Below are 16,958 nucleotides of genomic sequence, written 5' to 3'. Positions count from 1 at the left end.
CCGTCAGGGGAGAACACATGTCAGGGAGAACGCATGTACACATAGAAGTATGTCTATACAGAATGGATACACAAAATTAATGCGAGGTAGTTTGGAAAGGGGGGCTACTTGCAGCTGGGGAATAGGAAAGGATTGATGTAGAGAGTCTTATTTGAGTCTGGAGAAGTAAGGGATTATGAGTTTGGGAGCTAAAGAGGAGATGCATTCCAGTCACTGGGGACAGTTAGTACAGAGGAACAAAGATGGAATGTCTTCGTGAGGAATAGTAAGGCCGGTATGGCTGGATCACACCGTTTGTAAAGAGGGGTAACATAGAGGCCAATATGGTAGGTTAAGACTTTATTGTAAAGGGCTTTAAATTCCAAATATAGGTTATATTTGATCCTAGAGGCAATAGGTAGCTCCTGGAGTTTACTACAACCGTCAGGTGGCACAATAGAGAGAGTTCTGGGACTGGAGTCGGGAAGACTCATCTTCCTGAGTTCAAATCCAGTCTCAGACTTTACTAGCTGTGTGACCCTGGGCAAGTCACTCAACCTTGTTTGCCTCAGTTTCCTCATCTGTAAAATGAGCTAGAGAAGGAAATGACAAACCACTCCAGAATCTTTGCCAAAAAAATCCCAAATGGGGTCAGGAAGAGTCAAACATCACTGAAAATGACTCAATAACAACGAAAACAAGGAGTTCACTACAGATGCAAGTGACATTATTTGATCTTTTGCTCAAGGGAAATTGTTTTGGCAACTGTATGGAAGACAGATTGGAATGGGGAGAGACTAGACGCAGGAGACAAAATAGGAGGCTATTGCAATAGTCCGGGTGAAAGGTAGCAAAGGCATGAACTAAGTTAATGGCTATGTGAGAAATGAGGACTCAAAAGCAAGAGAATATGTAGCAGCAGAAACAATATATTTGGCAATTCGTTGATTATGGGAGGTGAAGGAGTGTGAAGAGTTGAGAATAATGCCAAAGTTGTCAACATAGTAAGGAGCCTGGAAGGATGATGGTTGTTGTTTAATTGTTTCAGTTCTGTCTGATCCTTCATAATTCCATTTGGGGTTTTCTTGGCAAAGATACTGGAGTGGTTTGCCATTTCCTTCTCCAGCTTATTTTACAGATGAGGAAACTGAGGCAAAAAGGGTTAAGTGACTTGTCATACAGCTCATAAGAGTCTGGGGCCAAATTTGAACTCAGGTTTTCCTGACTCTAGGTCCAGTGCTTTATCCACTGTGTCACCAGCTGCCTCTGGGATGCTAGTGCCCTTAACAAAAATATAGATGTTTGGAAATACAGAGATTGCTGGTATCCGATGCATGATTTGCATAGATAAAGTAGTCGCCTTTCGCGGTCCACATTCTTCCATTGATTCAACAAACATTTGTAGCCTGTTTTGGACCAATAGCTGCACAGGCTTCTGGTAATTGTAGTTCTGGGGCTGCAAAGAGGTTTTAAACCCCTTTATGTCTGGGCTGGAGGAGCTTAGAAACTTTGGAATTAGTCACTCTGCATGGGGTAGAGGTTGAGAGTGGGAGGAGACTCGAGAGAGTGCGGCTACACCAGCGAAGGGGAAGGATTTTTCACAAAACCTAACTTTGAGCATGGAGCTGCTGGAAGCTTTTGCCTACAGCTCCACTTCATTAACAAAAAGCCTTCTAGGGAGGCTGAGATTAGTCTTTGCTGAGGAAATGCAAAATGCTGGCGAATCGTCTTCTTTCCTTCTTTTCCATTCTCATTTTTTGGTTGGAAAGGTTGAAGGTTTAAATCACGTCCCTTTTTTTGTTCAATTGTTGCTTATTGTTTAATTATTGCTTTAAATCTGAATTTTTCTAGATAAATGATAAAATCTATCTGAATCATTTCTGCATCTATATCTTTAATTGAATAGAAAATGCGCAAATAGGTGAAGCCTTTGGTTGTTTGAATATACACAGTTTTTACAAGTCAGAGGTCCTTATCTTTGTGGAAAAATTTTTGGAGAATTTCTACTGTAACTGAGGACTTGAGTTATTATTATTTATTAATAATCTGCATTAATTGGCTCCCAAAATAGCAGAGAAAAAGACATGAATTTTTTAACTGAGAACCTGAGCTGCTATTACTTGATAATAACAATAATAATCTGCATTAATAGGCACCCAAAAGGTCAGGGAAAGGAAATGAATGAACTTATGGACCATTGCCCAGGGTTAAAGGAGGGTAACTTATTAGATATTCCCAAAAACTTTGAATAAAGGTGGTTTGGACAATTTCCATCCCTTCAAGTTTTCAGAAAGGTTAGAAGACAGGAAAGGCATTCATGAAGGTAAGTTTTGAAAAGGCAGAGAGAGAAATGGTTTGGGAGATTCAGCTGTGACCTTCCAGAAGAGAAGAGAGGGTAAAAAGGGTGAATACTAGTTAGATAACCACTTCCCACTATTCCACTCACTAATTTGACATTTATTACATGGTGAAATCCCCTAAATTGCTTTATTTTATATCTATGCCAGATTTGTACTCTGTCTCCCAAACATTCCATTTATTTTCTCCATCTGACTGGGTGGTTTGTAGGACCATGTTATAATAATATCACTTCTATTTCTTCTTCCACTGATTCTCAACCAAGCAATCTCCATCACAGTTCCCCTTTTCAATTCCTGGATTTCACTACATGAATATATCTGTTTAATATATCAAATCAGCCTGCCCTCCTCCCAACCTTTCACTCATTTTACAAATAGGGAAACTAAGGCCTAGGGAGGTTAACTGTTTTGTTTGAGACCACATAATTCATTAGTAACAGATTAAAAAATAATAACTCATAACCCAGTATGCTTTCAACTATACTACAATTTGAAAAACTCTAGGATTTGGTTGGTGTGAATATTCTTTACTTACAATGCATATTTTAATCTCTCCACATAGTTCCTTTTTCCCTTTAAATTTATTATTTATTTATTTTTAACATCCTTTTAAAAAAAATTTTGAGTTCCAAATACTCTCCCTTCCTCCCACCTCTCTCTTACCCATTTAGAAGACAAACAAAATCATATCAATTATACATGCAAAATCATGCAAAACATTTCCATATTATCTATATTAAAAAAGCAAGAACAATAAAGGGATAAAATTATACTTCAATTTGCACTCAGAGGTCATTAGTACTCTTTCTGTACATGGACAGAATTTTTTTTTCATGAGTCCTTTGGAATTGTCCTGAATCAGAGCAGCTAAGTCTTTCACAGTTAATCATTATTACAGTCATGCTGTTACTGGGTACAATGTGTTTCTGGTTCTGCTCATTTCACTTTGCATCAGTCATATAGGTCTTCCCATGTTATTCTGAAACCATCCCCCTTGTCATTTCTTATAGCGCAATAGTACTCCATCACAATCACATGGCACAATTTGTTCAGCCATTCCCCAGTTGATGGGCATTCCCTCAATTTCCAATTCTTTGCCACCACAAAAAGAGCTGCTATAAATATTTTTGTACACATAGATCCTTTTTCTTTTTCTTTGATCTCTTTGGGACACAGATCTATTAGTGGTATTTCTGGGTCAAAGGGGCACGTTGTATAGCCCTTTGGACCATAGTTCCAAATTGTCCTCCAAATGGTTGGCCAGTTCATAACTCCACCAACAATTCATCAATACACTTATTTTTACTCATTTCCTCCTGCATTTGTCATTTCTGGTAAGTGTGGGGTGGTACTTCAGAGTAGTTTTAATTTGTATTTCTGTAATCATTAGTGATTTAGACCATTTTTCATATGATTATAGATTTGATTTCTTCTTAAAGCTGCCTGTTCATATGCTTTGACTATCAATTGGGGAATGGCTCTTGTTTTATTAGGTTGACTCAGTTCTTCATATATTTGAAAAATAAAGCTTTTATTAGAGAAATTTGCTATACATTTTTACATTACTTTATTGCCTATGGAACTTTTTTTTAGCAAAATATAGTTTCCTTGATTATCTCTTTTAATTAAGTCTATTTTTGCTTTTTCTTTGTCTGAGATCATGACTGCTACCCTTGCTTTTTTTTTTATTTTAGCCAAAGCATGATAGATTTTGCTCAGCCCCTTATTTTAACTCTGTAGATATCTTTCTCTTTCAAGTATGTCTCTTATAAATAAAATATTGATGGATCCTAGTTCCTAATCTATTCTGCTATCTGCTTCAGTTTTATGGGTGAATTCATTCCACTCACATTCACAGTTATGATTACTATGTATTTTCCTCTATCTTATTTTTCTTTTGTTTATCTTTCTCTCTCTCTTTTTATTCCGTCACTCCTCAAAAGTCTGTTTGGCTTCTGACCACTGTCTCCCTTAACCACTCTCCCTTTTATCACCCCCTCACCCAACTATTTTTTCTTATCCCCTTATCCACCTCCTATTTCCCTGTTGGGTAATATAGATGTCTATATCCAACTAAATGTATACATTTTATTCTTCCCTTTTTGAACCAATTTTGATGAGAGTGAGGCACAAGCATTGTGTACCACAGCTCTCCCCATTTCCCCACGTTGTAAAAGCTCTTTCTTACATGCCTCTTTTATGTGAGAAAGATTTCTCCATTCTACCCTTTTACCCTTTCCCCTTCTCCCAGTACATTTCTCTTTCTCACCCCCTTATATTTTTTGAGACCATCCCAACATAAGTGACTCACACCCATGCCCTGTGTGTGTGTGTTGTTGCTGTTCAGTCATTTTCAGTTGTCTGACTCTTTGTGACCCCATTTGTGGTTTTCTTGGCAAAAATACTAGAGTGGTTTGTCATTTCCTTCTCCAGTTCACTTTACAGATAAGGAAACTGAGGCAAACGGGATTAAGTGACTTGCCCAGGGTCACACAGCTAGTAAGTATCTGAGGCTAGATTTAAACTCAGGAAGATAAGTCTGCTTGACTCTAGGTCCAACATTCTGTCTACTGTAACACCTAATTGCCCTTCTGTCTATATAGATGTCTTCTAACTGCCCTAAAAGTGGTAAAGTTCTTAGGATTGCATGTTGTATCTTCCCATATAGGAATGTAAACAGTTTGATTGTTGAATTCCTTATGATTACTCTTTCATGTTTACCTTTCTATGCTAATCTTGAGTCTTGTGTTTTAATGTCAAACTTTCTATTGAGCTCTGTGTTTTTTTTTTCTCCTTCTAGGAATGCTTAAAAGTCCTCTATTTCATGAAATAACCATTCCTCCCCTCCCCCAAAGGATTATACTAAGTTTTGCTGGGTAGGTTATTCTTGATTGTAATTCTAGTTCCCTTGCCTTCCAGAATATCATATTCTAAGTCCTCTACTCCTTTAACTTGGAAGCTGCTAAATTCTCTGTGATCCTGACTATTGGCTTCATAACTGATTTTTCCCCCGGATGCTTGCAATATAACTCCTTGTCCTAGGAGCTCTGGAATTTGACTATAATATTCCAGGGGATTTTCATTTTGGGATCTCTTTTAGGAGTTGATCAATACATTAGATTTTCATTTTGCCCTCTGGATCTCAAATATCAGGGCAGCTTTCCTTTATAATTTCTTGAAATATGATATCTAGGCTTTTTTTTTTCTGATCATGGCTTTCAGGTAGTCTGATAATTTTTAAATTATCTCTTCTTGATCTATTTTCCAGGTCAGTTGTTTTTCCAATGAAATATTTCACATTTCCTTTCTTTATTCTTCTGACTTTTTTATATGGTTTCTTGATGTCTCATGGAGCCATTAGCTTCCACTTACCCAATTCTAATTTTTAAGGAACGATTTTCCTCGGTTAGCTTTTGTACCTCCTTTTCCTCTTGGCCTATTCTGCTTTTTTAAAGAGTTCTTTTCTTCAGTGAAATTTTGTGCCTCTTTTACTGTTGGGCCAATTCTGTTTTTTGAAGTGTTATTTTCTTCAGTGTGTGCCTCTTTTCCAAGCTATTAATTCTCTTTTCATAGTTTTATTGCATCACTCTCATTTCTTTTCTCATTTTTTCCTCTACTACTCTTCTCTCTTTCTTTAACTCTTCCAAGTATTATTATTGGGCTTGTGTCCAATTAGCATTTTTCTTTGAGGCTTTGCTTGTGGCTATTTTCACATTATTGACTTCTTCTGAATTTATGTCTTGGTCTTCTCTGCCACTGTAGTAAGTTTTTATGGCCAAGTTCTTCTTTTTTTTATCATTTGCTCACTTTTCCAGGATATTTTTTAACCTTTGAACTTTATGTTAAAATTGGGCTCTGCTTACTTGAAGGTGGACAGGCACTGTCCCAAGCTTCAGGCTTTTTTGTGCTGCTGTTTTCAGAGCTAGTTCATGGGGTTTGCAAGTTTTTGGGGCTTCCAAGGTGATATGATCCAGGCAGAGGTGTCACTGCTCTTTGGTTTGGCTCTGGTCTTTACCCAGATAGGGCCCCTACTCCCCTGCAGTTGCATGTGCTAGCACTCCTCTTGGCCCTGGAATTGTGAGTTAGCCCCCTGCTTTACTGCAGCCACAAGTGCTAAAACTCCTTTGTGCCTCAGAACTGTGATCAGGGCCCCTGCTCCCTTTCACAGACCACAAATGTTCAAATTGCCAATCAGTGCTAGCTATACCTAAGGCCAGCAAAGGGTCCCTTGTAATATCTTTCTGACCAGTTGTCCTACACCCCCCCCCCACTGTCTCTGAGCTGAGAGCTCTTGAAGCTGCTGCTGACACTCTCATGGCTACCTCCAAGGCTCCTCCACATTTTAATAGACAGTTTTTTTGAGGTGCTGTAACAAAAGAAATTCACCTGGTGATTATGAGCCTCCTCAAACTTAGTGTCATCCTCAGGCAACAGACAGCCTTTCCAACTGGCTAAGCTCAATCAGAACTTCAAGCTCACTGGCATAGCTTTTTAAAAGCCATTGTTACCTCCATACCACAATACATTTCAATACCATGCTACTGCCACCAATAAATATTTGATTTATTAATATAATACCATAATGCATTACTATTCCTGAGATGGGATAATGGTAGATTCAGTTTCCCAGCATGCTTGGTCTAGGCAGCTAGACTATTTCAAAAGAAAATTTTTTTAGTGTTACGATGTTGAGTGTGTCTTCTTCAAACCAATTTAAATATTCGTTGTTCATGTATTACAGCAACCATGTTTTGAAGCTTAAAGATAGAACCTATGTCCTTGCTATCAAAAAATGAAGTAAATTAGCCACAGAATACCCAAATATTTCCTTTTGGCAATTTGCTCAAGTGTCACAAAGGTTGTAAAATTTGTCAATGCTCTAGCTACTCTCAGGCATGTTCTTCCATGTGTGGGGTCCGTTGAAAGGACATCACATCCCAAAATGCATGGTAAGGACGTCTAAGGATGAGCTAAGTGGCAAGAGAGATTTGCAAAGTTGTATTTGTGGGAGCTAAGAGTTAAATTGCCACCACTGCATTTTGGGCATTCCCCCCCCCATGTGTCCTTTCTATGCAAAGGTGAGTGTCAATGTCATGCTACTTCAGTCAATAAATATTTGATTTATTGGTATGATTTCTGCAGTGGATGTGTATATAAATATACACATATATCACACATACAAATAAATGATACAGAACACAACTTTACCATTACATGAAGAGGCAGCTAGGTGATACAGTGAATAGAGTGCCATTCCTGGAGTCAGGGAAGACTTATCTTCCTGAGTTCAAATCTGGCCTCAGACACTGTAGCTGTGTTACCCTGGGCAAGTCACTTAACCCTGTTTGCCTCAGTTTCTTCATCTGTAAAATGATGAAGAAGGAGATGGCAAACCACTCCAATATCTTTGCCAAGAAAACCCCAAATGGGGTCGTGAAGAATCAGATATAACTGAAAAATGACTGAACAACAGCAAACACAACCACAACTATCCCAGTAATCCACTCTTGCCATCTTGAAGTCATCATTGACTTCTAATGCTCACTCATTCCACAATCCAATCTATTGCTAAATCTTATCATTTATACATTCTTCTGTTGCCCATCACATTCTAGCTGGGCCCTTCCTCATGATTTGGGATTTCACTTCAGTTTGAGGGTTTTTTGGTTGGTTGATTTTCGTACAATGATCAGTACTATTCTATGTATACCAATCAAACTAAATGGCTCTTTTGACTACTGTGTTGATTTGCAGTTGATTTAACAAACTTTGAAAATTTAGAGGGTCATTTCCATAAACAAGGTAACTTGGGACAAATTCATTCATTTGTGCACAGTATTCCATTTTCCTCAAGAGGAAACAACTTACAAAGGATCTCAGTAAATAATCATTTGCTTTTAGATTGGTCTCTGTCTTGGGGGGTTTTAGTTCACAAAGGAATCCCATCATATAGTTCACACTCTACTTTTCCCCTCCACTCCAGTTTCAAGTGAGTGATCCTTCCTCTTCAAATCTTTAATACTGTTCCAGATCTCTTCTAAGTGATTATGTATTTTGTAATATATAAATATAATATATACATGATTATATATGATGTGTATACATAATACAATTTTATATAAACATATTATAATTGGCATAGTAGATGGGCTTTTTTTTGGGTCTTATCCACGTTCTAAATGGTGATTTCCTCCCTAGAATAATTATTAGGCAGCTGGGTGGCACAGTGGATAGAGTGCTGGACTTGGAGGCAGGAAGAACTGAGTTAAAAACCTGCTTCAAATACTTATCAACTTTGTGAACCTGGGCAAAATAACTAATCTCTCTCAGGCTCACTTTCCTAATTTATAAATCGGGATAATAAAAACATCTACTTTATGGGGTTGTTGTGAGAGTGCAATGAAATAGCATATGTAATATATTTTGTAAATCTTTAAACACTATATAAATGCTGGCTATTTTTATTATTACTGCTAAATTGTAAGCTCCTTGAGGGCAGGACTGTGTCTTTTATTTTTCATCTTTATACTCTTGACTCCTATACTCTTGGCTCCCCTCCCTCCCAGGTGATGGAATATTAAACATATTATAGGTGCTTAATAAATGTTGTTTATTTAGGGTTTTGGTTTTTTTTTGGTCAAATTGAGCTAAAAGTCATCAAAGAAGTATAACACTGAAGAGTAGGTTGACATGGAACACACAGTCCAAATTGTCCAAAAGTTAAATGTTGGGTCTCTTAATGCAAAGAAAAGATGAGCTGGCCAGAGGGTTCCGCCCTCTTTGGTTGTATTTCCAGCTGGCAGAGATGGACACTTTCTCCTTCTGTTCCATTCTCACCATGATACTATTAACAAGGCAAAGCACAGGCTCTTCTGGCAGCCATTGGCAGCAACGCCCTTTACACATATCGCGTTGGATGCGTTTGATTAAGGTTTTGCATTTCAGATCGAGGTGCCAACTTCACCAGTGCCTGTACAGGATTGTTGGCTTTGAGTGTGTTCCCTAGATTGCAAATTGATTAGCTACTGTATGTCAGGGCAAGGCATCCTGGGCAGTGAATCTTCTTCAAGTGGGTATGACTGCCAAGAAAGACTCCCCTCCTCCCCTTCTTCCTCTTCATTCCAGGCCGTTTGTTCGGCTGCAGCCTATTTGAGTTTGTCCATTAAAAACAAAGAAAAATCACCTGCCAGGAGAACAGCTTGAACAGATTGGGGCAGAAGTTGGAGCTCATCATTTTACAAGTTGGAGAGGCTTCAACTTTCGGTCCTGGGGTTTCCAAATCACATCCCTGCTCCAAGGGGAGAATCAAAGGTAACATTTTCAGTGAGAAGGCCCTCATTGCCTATCCCTCCTCATTCATTACATGGCCTCCACCAGCTGAGCAGCCTGATACATACAGGGAGTAATTTTACTCACTGAAAGGCCATCCAAGTGGAAAGTTGGTTCACTCTCACTGAGCCTGGGTGGCACTGCGGCAGACTGAGACATTTAACAAATGAAAAAGCAGACAATGCCCAAGTCTCTATGACCAGTTCACAAAGCACTTTGGGTTCATTCATTTGTTCATGACTGCAATCTCATTTTCATTATTTTGGGAATTATTTAAAAGCACTTTATTTTTATGGCCTTTAATTTTGTTTGAATGCCCAACTCTTAGTATGATGGAAAGCCTATTAATAGCAAATTCTTACTCTTAATGCTTTGAATCCTTCAAAAGCACTCTCATTAGCACAACCACATGAATGGATAGCTAGTAGTAGTAATTGTAATTCTTTTGTAAAATAAATTTTATGGCTATCTTTTGTTTTTACATCACCTACATGATGCCTTGAGAGTCACCCCTTATAACAAAGAAGAAGAAAGAAGGAAAAAAAAACAGTTCAGCAAAGCTAATCAACATACTAAAAATCTGACATTGTATGGAGATTTTGGCAAAGAAGTTGGGGAGAGGCCTTTATGGGACTGGTCACTATAATTTTACAACATTCAGTTTCTTTTGTTTTATGGATCTTTGTTCCATTTATGTTGTTGGAGTCCTTGTGTATATTTTTTTCTTAGTTACTTTGCTCTGCAACAATTTATATAAATCTTCTCATACTACCCTGTATTCATCATTTCTTACAGCACAGTCATTATTGTGTTGAAAAAAGTCCCATTACATCATGTACCACAAAGTAATGCTAACTCTTAATCATTAATCTTGTTTCTTTTCCAACATCTGAGATAAGAGACACAGTAAAGACTGGTTTGACCTCAAGGCAACTATATTATGTGGAGGGTAAAAGATGAGCATCGACTCTTTCAGATTCTACAAATATATAAGTCCAATGAGCTTTTATTAAGCACCTACTTATGTGCTAGGTTTGGAGTTACAAAGACAAGAATGAAAATGTCCCTGACCTCAAAGAGTTTACATTCTGTTAGATTACTAACAGAGAGTAATCTCTAACAGAAAAGATTTTCAATCCTTGTAACTTTGGTGCACAGAGCTTGCGGATAAATCATCCTAATAACAGTCCCCTAGCACTGTAAGAGTAAATTTTAGGTTCTGTGTTTAAGATTCCAAGCAAGACATGGAGGCTGGCCTCTTCTTATCACAGAACATACATATGTCATGACAAATGGCTAATCCTAGTAGCCTCGATTGCCAGAACTAGCCACAGGACAGTAAGTCTCTCCCTCTGGGAAATGGTTCCTATCTGTATTTTCACAGTTGGATCATAGCTCAAGAGTGAGATGGGACCTCAGAGACCCCCTAGTTCAATCCTCTCATTTTACAGGTGAGTAAACTGAGGCATAGGGAAGTTAAGTAAATTGCCTAACGTGACACAGGAGTCAGAAGTGGGATTTGAACCCAGACCATCTGCCTCTAAAGTCAGTGTTCTTTTGATTGTACCATGCCTCCTTTGTCAGGAAAGAGAGATAGTCACCAAAGATGTGGAAAGCATGGCACTGAAGGTCCACAGTAGTCCTCTATAATTGAGGACTTATAGACTAATTAATATGAAGCCAGGGCCATGATTGGTCTTGGTGACTGCATGGTTTAGATGACACTATAGATTGCTCAAGCCTGATGGGACCTTGAAGATCATCTAATCAAACTTCTCATTTTACAAATGAGGAAACCAAGGCTCAGAAATGTAAGGTGACTTGTCACTTAGAAAATTTCTGAGTTAGTAAGTGCTAGAACCAGGATGAGAACTTAGATATTTTAACTCCCAGTGCATTGCTTTCTATTACTTAGAACAAAATCAATGTAATGGGAAGCCTTAGACAGGCACCTGGAATTGTGTACCTTCCTTCATTTATCCTCCAGAAAAATAAGGAGATAATAAAATTGTTGAATTCAAATTACCTGACCCAGAAGTACTATAACCTCAGGCACTGAAAGAACTGGCAGTTAAGGTTACCAAGCCATTGTCAGTGACCTCTGAAGTTCCACGGAGAGGGAGAAAGATACTGCAGGATTGAAGAAACGCAAATATTCTCCCAATCTTCATGAGATAAAATAGGATGGTACTTACAAACAATGTCAGTGATTTTCACTTTGATTCATGGAAAAATTCTAAAATGCGCTATTAAGGAGGTGGTTCATGACCATCCAGAAAAAGAAAACTGTGATCCCAAAGGACCAAGGTCAAGAATAGGTCATGCTAGATTAACCCCATTTCCTTTTTTATGGGGTGTTTAGACTGACAGATTTGGGGAATGCTATGGTTTCAGTTTACTGAGATTTTAGCAAAGAATTTCATCAAGTCTCTCATGTTACTGTGGAGAAGATAGTGATCTGTGGGCTAGTTGATAGTTCGGTTAGCAGACTTGGAACTGTTTGAATGACTAGAACTATGGAAGTATATACCAACTTGGAAGTTCTTGAGTGGAATACCCCATGGATCTGTGTCTGGTTCTCTGTCATTTAACATTTTTTTTAAATCAATGACTTAGATAAGGACATAGATGAAATGCTTGTCAAACTTGCAGATGACAGAGCTGGGAAGGATGGCTAACTGGATAACAGTTAACATTTCAAAAGATCTTGACAGGCTAGAATATTGATCTTATCTTAATATGATAACATTTAGTAGGGATGCATGAAAAGGAAGGGAACACGTACCTATTATGTGCCAGGCACTGTGCTAAGCACTTTAAAAATATTCTCATTTGATCCTCACAATCAACCTGCGAGGGTGGGTGCTATTGTTTTCCCCATTTTACAGTTGAAGAAACTGAAGCAAACAGGTTAAGTGACTTGCTCAGCGCATAAGTGACTTACACAGCTAGTAAATACCTGAGGATGGATTTGAATTCAGAGATTCCTAACTCTGGGCCCAACGATCTATCCACTGTGCCATCTAGCTGCCTATATATACAATGTCCTGAAAGTCAGTGCAGTCTTAAGCTACTTTTGGGATACCCTTTATAGTGTCATAAAACTTAGGTCTGAAAAATCAGCTTTATGTGTACAAGATGGGACAGGCATGACTAGACATCACTTCATCTGAGAAAGATCTGAGAGTCTGAGCAAACTATAAGTTTAATTAATATGAGTCAATAGTGTGCTATGGCACCCAAGAAAGCTAATATAATCTTAGTCTGCTTTGAAGAGAAGCATGACTTTCAGAAATAACTATTTTGCCCTGCTCAGACCTCACCTGGAAAAATGTGTTCAATTCTGTGTACCACATTTTAGGAAGGACAGAGGGCATACACAGTGAGATTACCAAGTTGGTGAAGAGCCTTAAGCTTTTCCACATGAAGGCTGGTTAAAGGGACTGAGGATGTATAGTCTGGAGAATAAAAGACTTAGGGGAAATATGAATGCAGGAGGAATTAGATGAGTTCTACTTGTCCTAAATGGCAGCGCTAGCAGCAGTGGTGGGTTAAAAATCGCATAAATTTAGACTTAATGTAAGGACAAAATTCCTAATAATAAAAGCTGTCCAAAAGTACAGTGGAAACTAAGTGGGTGCCCCCACCTTGGAAGCCTTTAACAAAAAATTGGAGGTGACATAGTGAGTAGAGGGCTGAACTTGGAATGGAAAAGATATGAGTTCAAATCCTGCCTCAGATGCTTACTAGCTGTGTGACCCCAGGCATATCACTTGACCTCTCTTAATGTCAGTTTCCTCATCTATAAAAACGGGGAAAATAACAACATCTGCCTCATGGGGTTGTTGTGAGGATCAAATGAGATAATGTATGTAAAGCACTTTGCAAACCTTAAAATGCCATATTCATGCGAATTATTCTCGTTTGTAGAGAGGGATCTACTTCAGGTCAAGGCTGGACTAGCTGGCCGCTTTCTGACTCAGCTTCTATGATCCCGTGTGATGTACACAAAAGGTGACCGTGCCTATCAAAGTCTGGATCCTTCCTGTGGTCTTGGGCCCTACAGATCCCATTGGGTTATCCTATCACTGTGATACAAAATTCCGCTTCACACACAGGTCTACACCTGCCCTCAGGACGCATCCGTCAGTGACCCTCTGTCGTCCTTCACACACTGTGGAGGGGAGAGGAAAGGAAAGAAGGGGGATACACTAGAATTTGCTATGTAAAGACAGGGAAGTATTCAGGGAGACGAGGAAATGATGCCCTCTAGGTTTTCATTCACCAAATTGGTTATATCTTGCAGCTGAAGTCTCGTGTTCTAATGACTCCTTTAGCAATCTCTCCTCCGAGGAGCACACCGGAGCCAGATGTCAGCTCCATCCCCCAGGATGCAGCCACCATACCCAGCTCTGCAGCAGCAGCGCAGGCGCTCACAGGTACGTCCGCTGAACTTAACACAAATGGGTGCGTTGGCGGGCAGGGAGTTAGTTAATTAACTAAGGACTGTTTGCTCCACGAGCATCATTGGAGACCTATGTGACTGATAAGTTAGTTATCTCTGTCAGTCAAGTGAAATCTATAATGACCAGAAATGTCGAGCTCCGATGTCTTGTTGAGGTTTGGAACATTCTGTTTTGGATTGTCAATGAACAAGATGGCCCGGCTGAACGCATTAATGGGGAGGGAGGTAGGCAAGAGCATGGGGAAAGAACCCCTGTTTTGCTTCTTTGCCGTCAGACTTGTTTTGAACCAATACTAAGAAGGGTCATCATTAAAACATCAATGTCATCTTATGTACATTCATATTTTACTTTCCTAGTATTGTCTCTTTTTACAAACCCATCTCCCTTCCACCAGTCCTGAAATTGGATGTACTCTAAACAGGATAGATTTCACATGAAATCAAGTCTCTAAAAGGATCAAACATAAATATAAAGTGACCCAATTCAGTCACTCATTCATTCGTGCATGAATGCTTGCGTCTATTAAATGTATGCTATGTGTTAGATGATAGGGAGAGGCAAGATTGAAAAAAATGAATGGTAATAGGGCTTGGGAAACTATGTGGTATAGTGGAAAAAACTCTCCTTTCGGAATCATAGGACTAGGTTCAAATCTTGCCTTTGATTCTTTCTACCAGTATGACCTTAGCCAAGTCACTTAACCTGAGTTTCCTTATCTGTTAAATGAGGGATTTAGACCAAATGGCCTCTGAGGTCCCTTCTGGTTCTTGATCTATTATTGTCTGATGAACCTATAATGTGATATTATCTAAGAAGACCCTACTCTCAAATATCTCCCCCATTAATGCTGAAAATTCTATTATCAGGAATTAATTAATTTGTATTAATCTTTTAAAACCTGAAAACAAGCCTAGTAATGCATAAATACACATTCCTAAGACCTTAGTGTTTCTTTCCTTTTGTAAACAAAAATTATTGCTGCCTTTTGTGTTAATATCACAGTCCTTTCCAGATACGCTACTTTCTCCTCCTCCTCACCCAAACCCCAGAATTATACTTCCTGTGAAACAAAGATAGTGAAGCAAATCCCACTCACACAGTGAACACTTCTGACTGTGTATGTAACATTCTGTACCTGTAGTCTCCCACCTTTTACCTTGAGAGAAGGAAGATGCTTCCTCATTTCTTCTCTAGTGATAAGATTCGTCAGTTATAACTACATATAGTCATATAATTGGCCATTATAATTACCAGATTAGGCTTAATTTCAGTGTTATTTTCATTTACATTATTGTAGCTACTGGGTATATTTTTCCCTTGTTTCTTATTACTTCACTTGTTTCTTCCCATGTTTCTTTAAATTACTCATATTCATCATTTCTTACAGTTCAATAATATTCCATCATATTTATGTTTGTTTAAGCCACTCTTTAATTAATAGACATCTATTTTATTTCCAATTCTTTGCTATTACAGAAAGTGATGCTATGAATATTTTGTTGTTGGGGTATCTGCTCAATAGCAGGAATTTTGGGTCAAAGTGGATGAACAATCTGGCCATTTTCCTCAATTACAAATTGTTGTCCAAATCACAGCTTCACTAACAGTGTATTAGTGTGTTTATCTTCAACATTTGTCATTTACAATTTGGTGAATGTGAGGTGAACTATCAGAGTTGATTTAATTTGCATTTCTTTACTAGTGATTTGGATCACTCTTTCATATGGTTGTTCAGAGTTTGCAAAAACTTGTTCATATCTTTTGACTACTTATCTATTGGCTCTTGACCTTACATATTTGTGTTAATTCCTTATATATCTTGGAGACCAGTGTTTTATGAATAATATTTTATACAAAGCTGTATTGGTTTTATTTGTGCCAAAGCTTTTTAACTTTTGTTAGTCAAAATTGTTTATCTTCTCTTGTAAGATAAACTCCATACTTCCTTTGATTAACAATTATTCTGCTTGTCATAGTTGTGAAAGGTATGTTCTGTTTAGGAAAAAAAGAAAGACAGACAGAAAGAATAAGGTTGTGATCATCTATACAGAATGTCCCAAAAGTCTTAGTGCATTTTAAACTTTAAGAACGGCAGAAGTCTAAATACTACATACAAAAAATTACATGCAAAAAACCACCTTCAAAAGGTAATTCAATTTTTAGGTATTAATACTTCTTGTTCAAATTCGCCATAACCACCATTTTGTGCCATATGTTGTGCTAATTGATTTTTGAACTTTGTAAAAACTTTCTTCAGCTACTGCTCAGTGACTGAAACAATTGCATCAGTAGTCTAAACTTTAAGATTATCAAAAGAATGATATTTTGATGCACAGTTTTGATGTGATCCCACAAAAGAAGTCTAATGCATATAAATCAGGTCACTGAGGTGGTCAAGCAAGGGAACCTTCTCTACCAATTCACTGGTCTGAGAAAATGTCTTCCAGAAAACAAAATTAAAATTAAAAGTATATTACTCACAATTTATAAAATTAAATAAAGCATCAAAGAAATATAGCTAATTGAGGAATATTTTGTATTTAGGTCACTTATATACTCGGAAGTTAATTTAATGGCACATGAAGTTAGATGCTGTACTAAACCAATTTTCTGCCAAGCTGTTTCTCAGTTTCCCCAGCAGTTTTTATGGGATAGGGAGTCCTTTCATCAGCAGCCTAGTGTGAGCTTCTCAGATTATTCTCTTTAAAAGAGGAATATTTGTTGGAAACAATAATTCCTGTGAAGATTGGATAAAAGGAGAGAAAAATGGCAAAAGAAAAAAGAGCATGGAAACGGAAGGCTGCAGTCATTATGACATCTTATC

At 38.1% G+C, this 16,958-nt stretch overlaps 1 protein-coding gene across 9 annotated transcripts in view; it reads left to right on the top strand.

The window, feature by feature from the left end:
* The window catches only part of SCML4 (Scm polycomb group protein like 4), a 218,522-nt gene that overhangs the window by 98,210 nt on the left and 103,354 nt on the right, over positions 1-16,958 (top strand). For all 9 annotated transcript variants that reach the window (XR_003568553.1, XM_027855491.1, XM_027855467.1 and 6 more), the window contains one exon: positions 13,975-14,107. Coding sequence is in view for 8 of the 9 variants with exons in the window: in XM_027855491.1 (XP_027711292.1) it covers positions 13,975-14,107 (133 nt within the window). In the remaining variant the exon portion in view is untranslated. The remainder of the gene's footprint in view (positions 1-13,974; positions 14,108-16,958) is intronic.

This window comes from Vombatus ursinus, unplaced genomic scaffold, assembly GCF_900497805.2.
Source record: "Vombatus ursinus unplaced genomic scaffold, bare-nosed wombat genome assembly UNPS02000582.1, whole genome shotgun sequence".
NCBI classification, from domain to species: Eukaryota; Metazoa; Chordata; class Mammalia; order Diprotodontia; family Vombatidae; genus Vombatus; species Vombatus ursinus.
The sequence above is the reverse complement of the archived record's forward strand: the minus strand, read 5'-3'. Positions and strand labels throughout refer to the sequence as shown.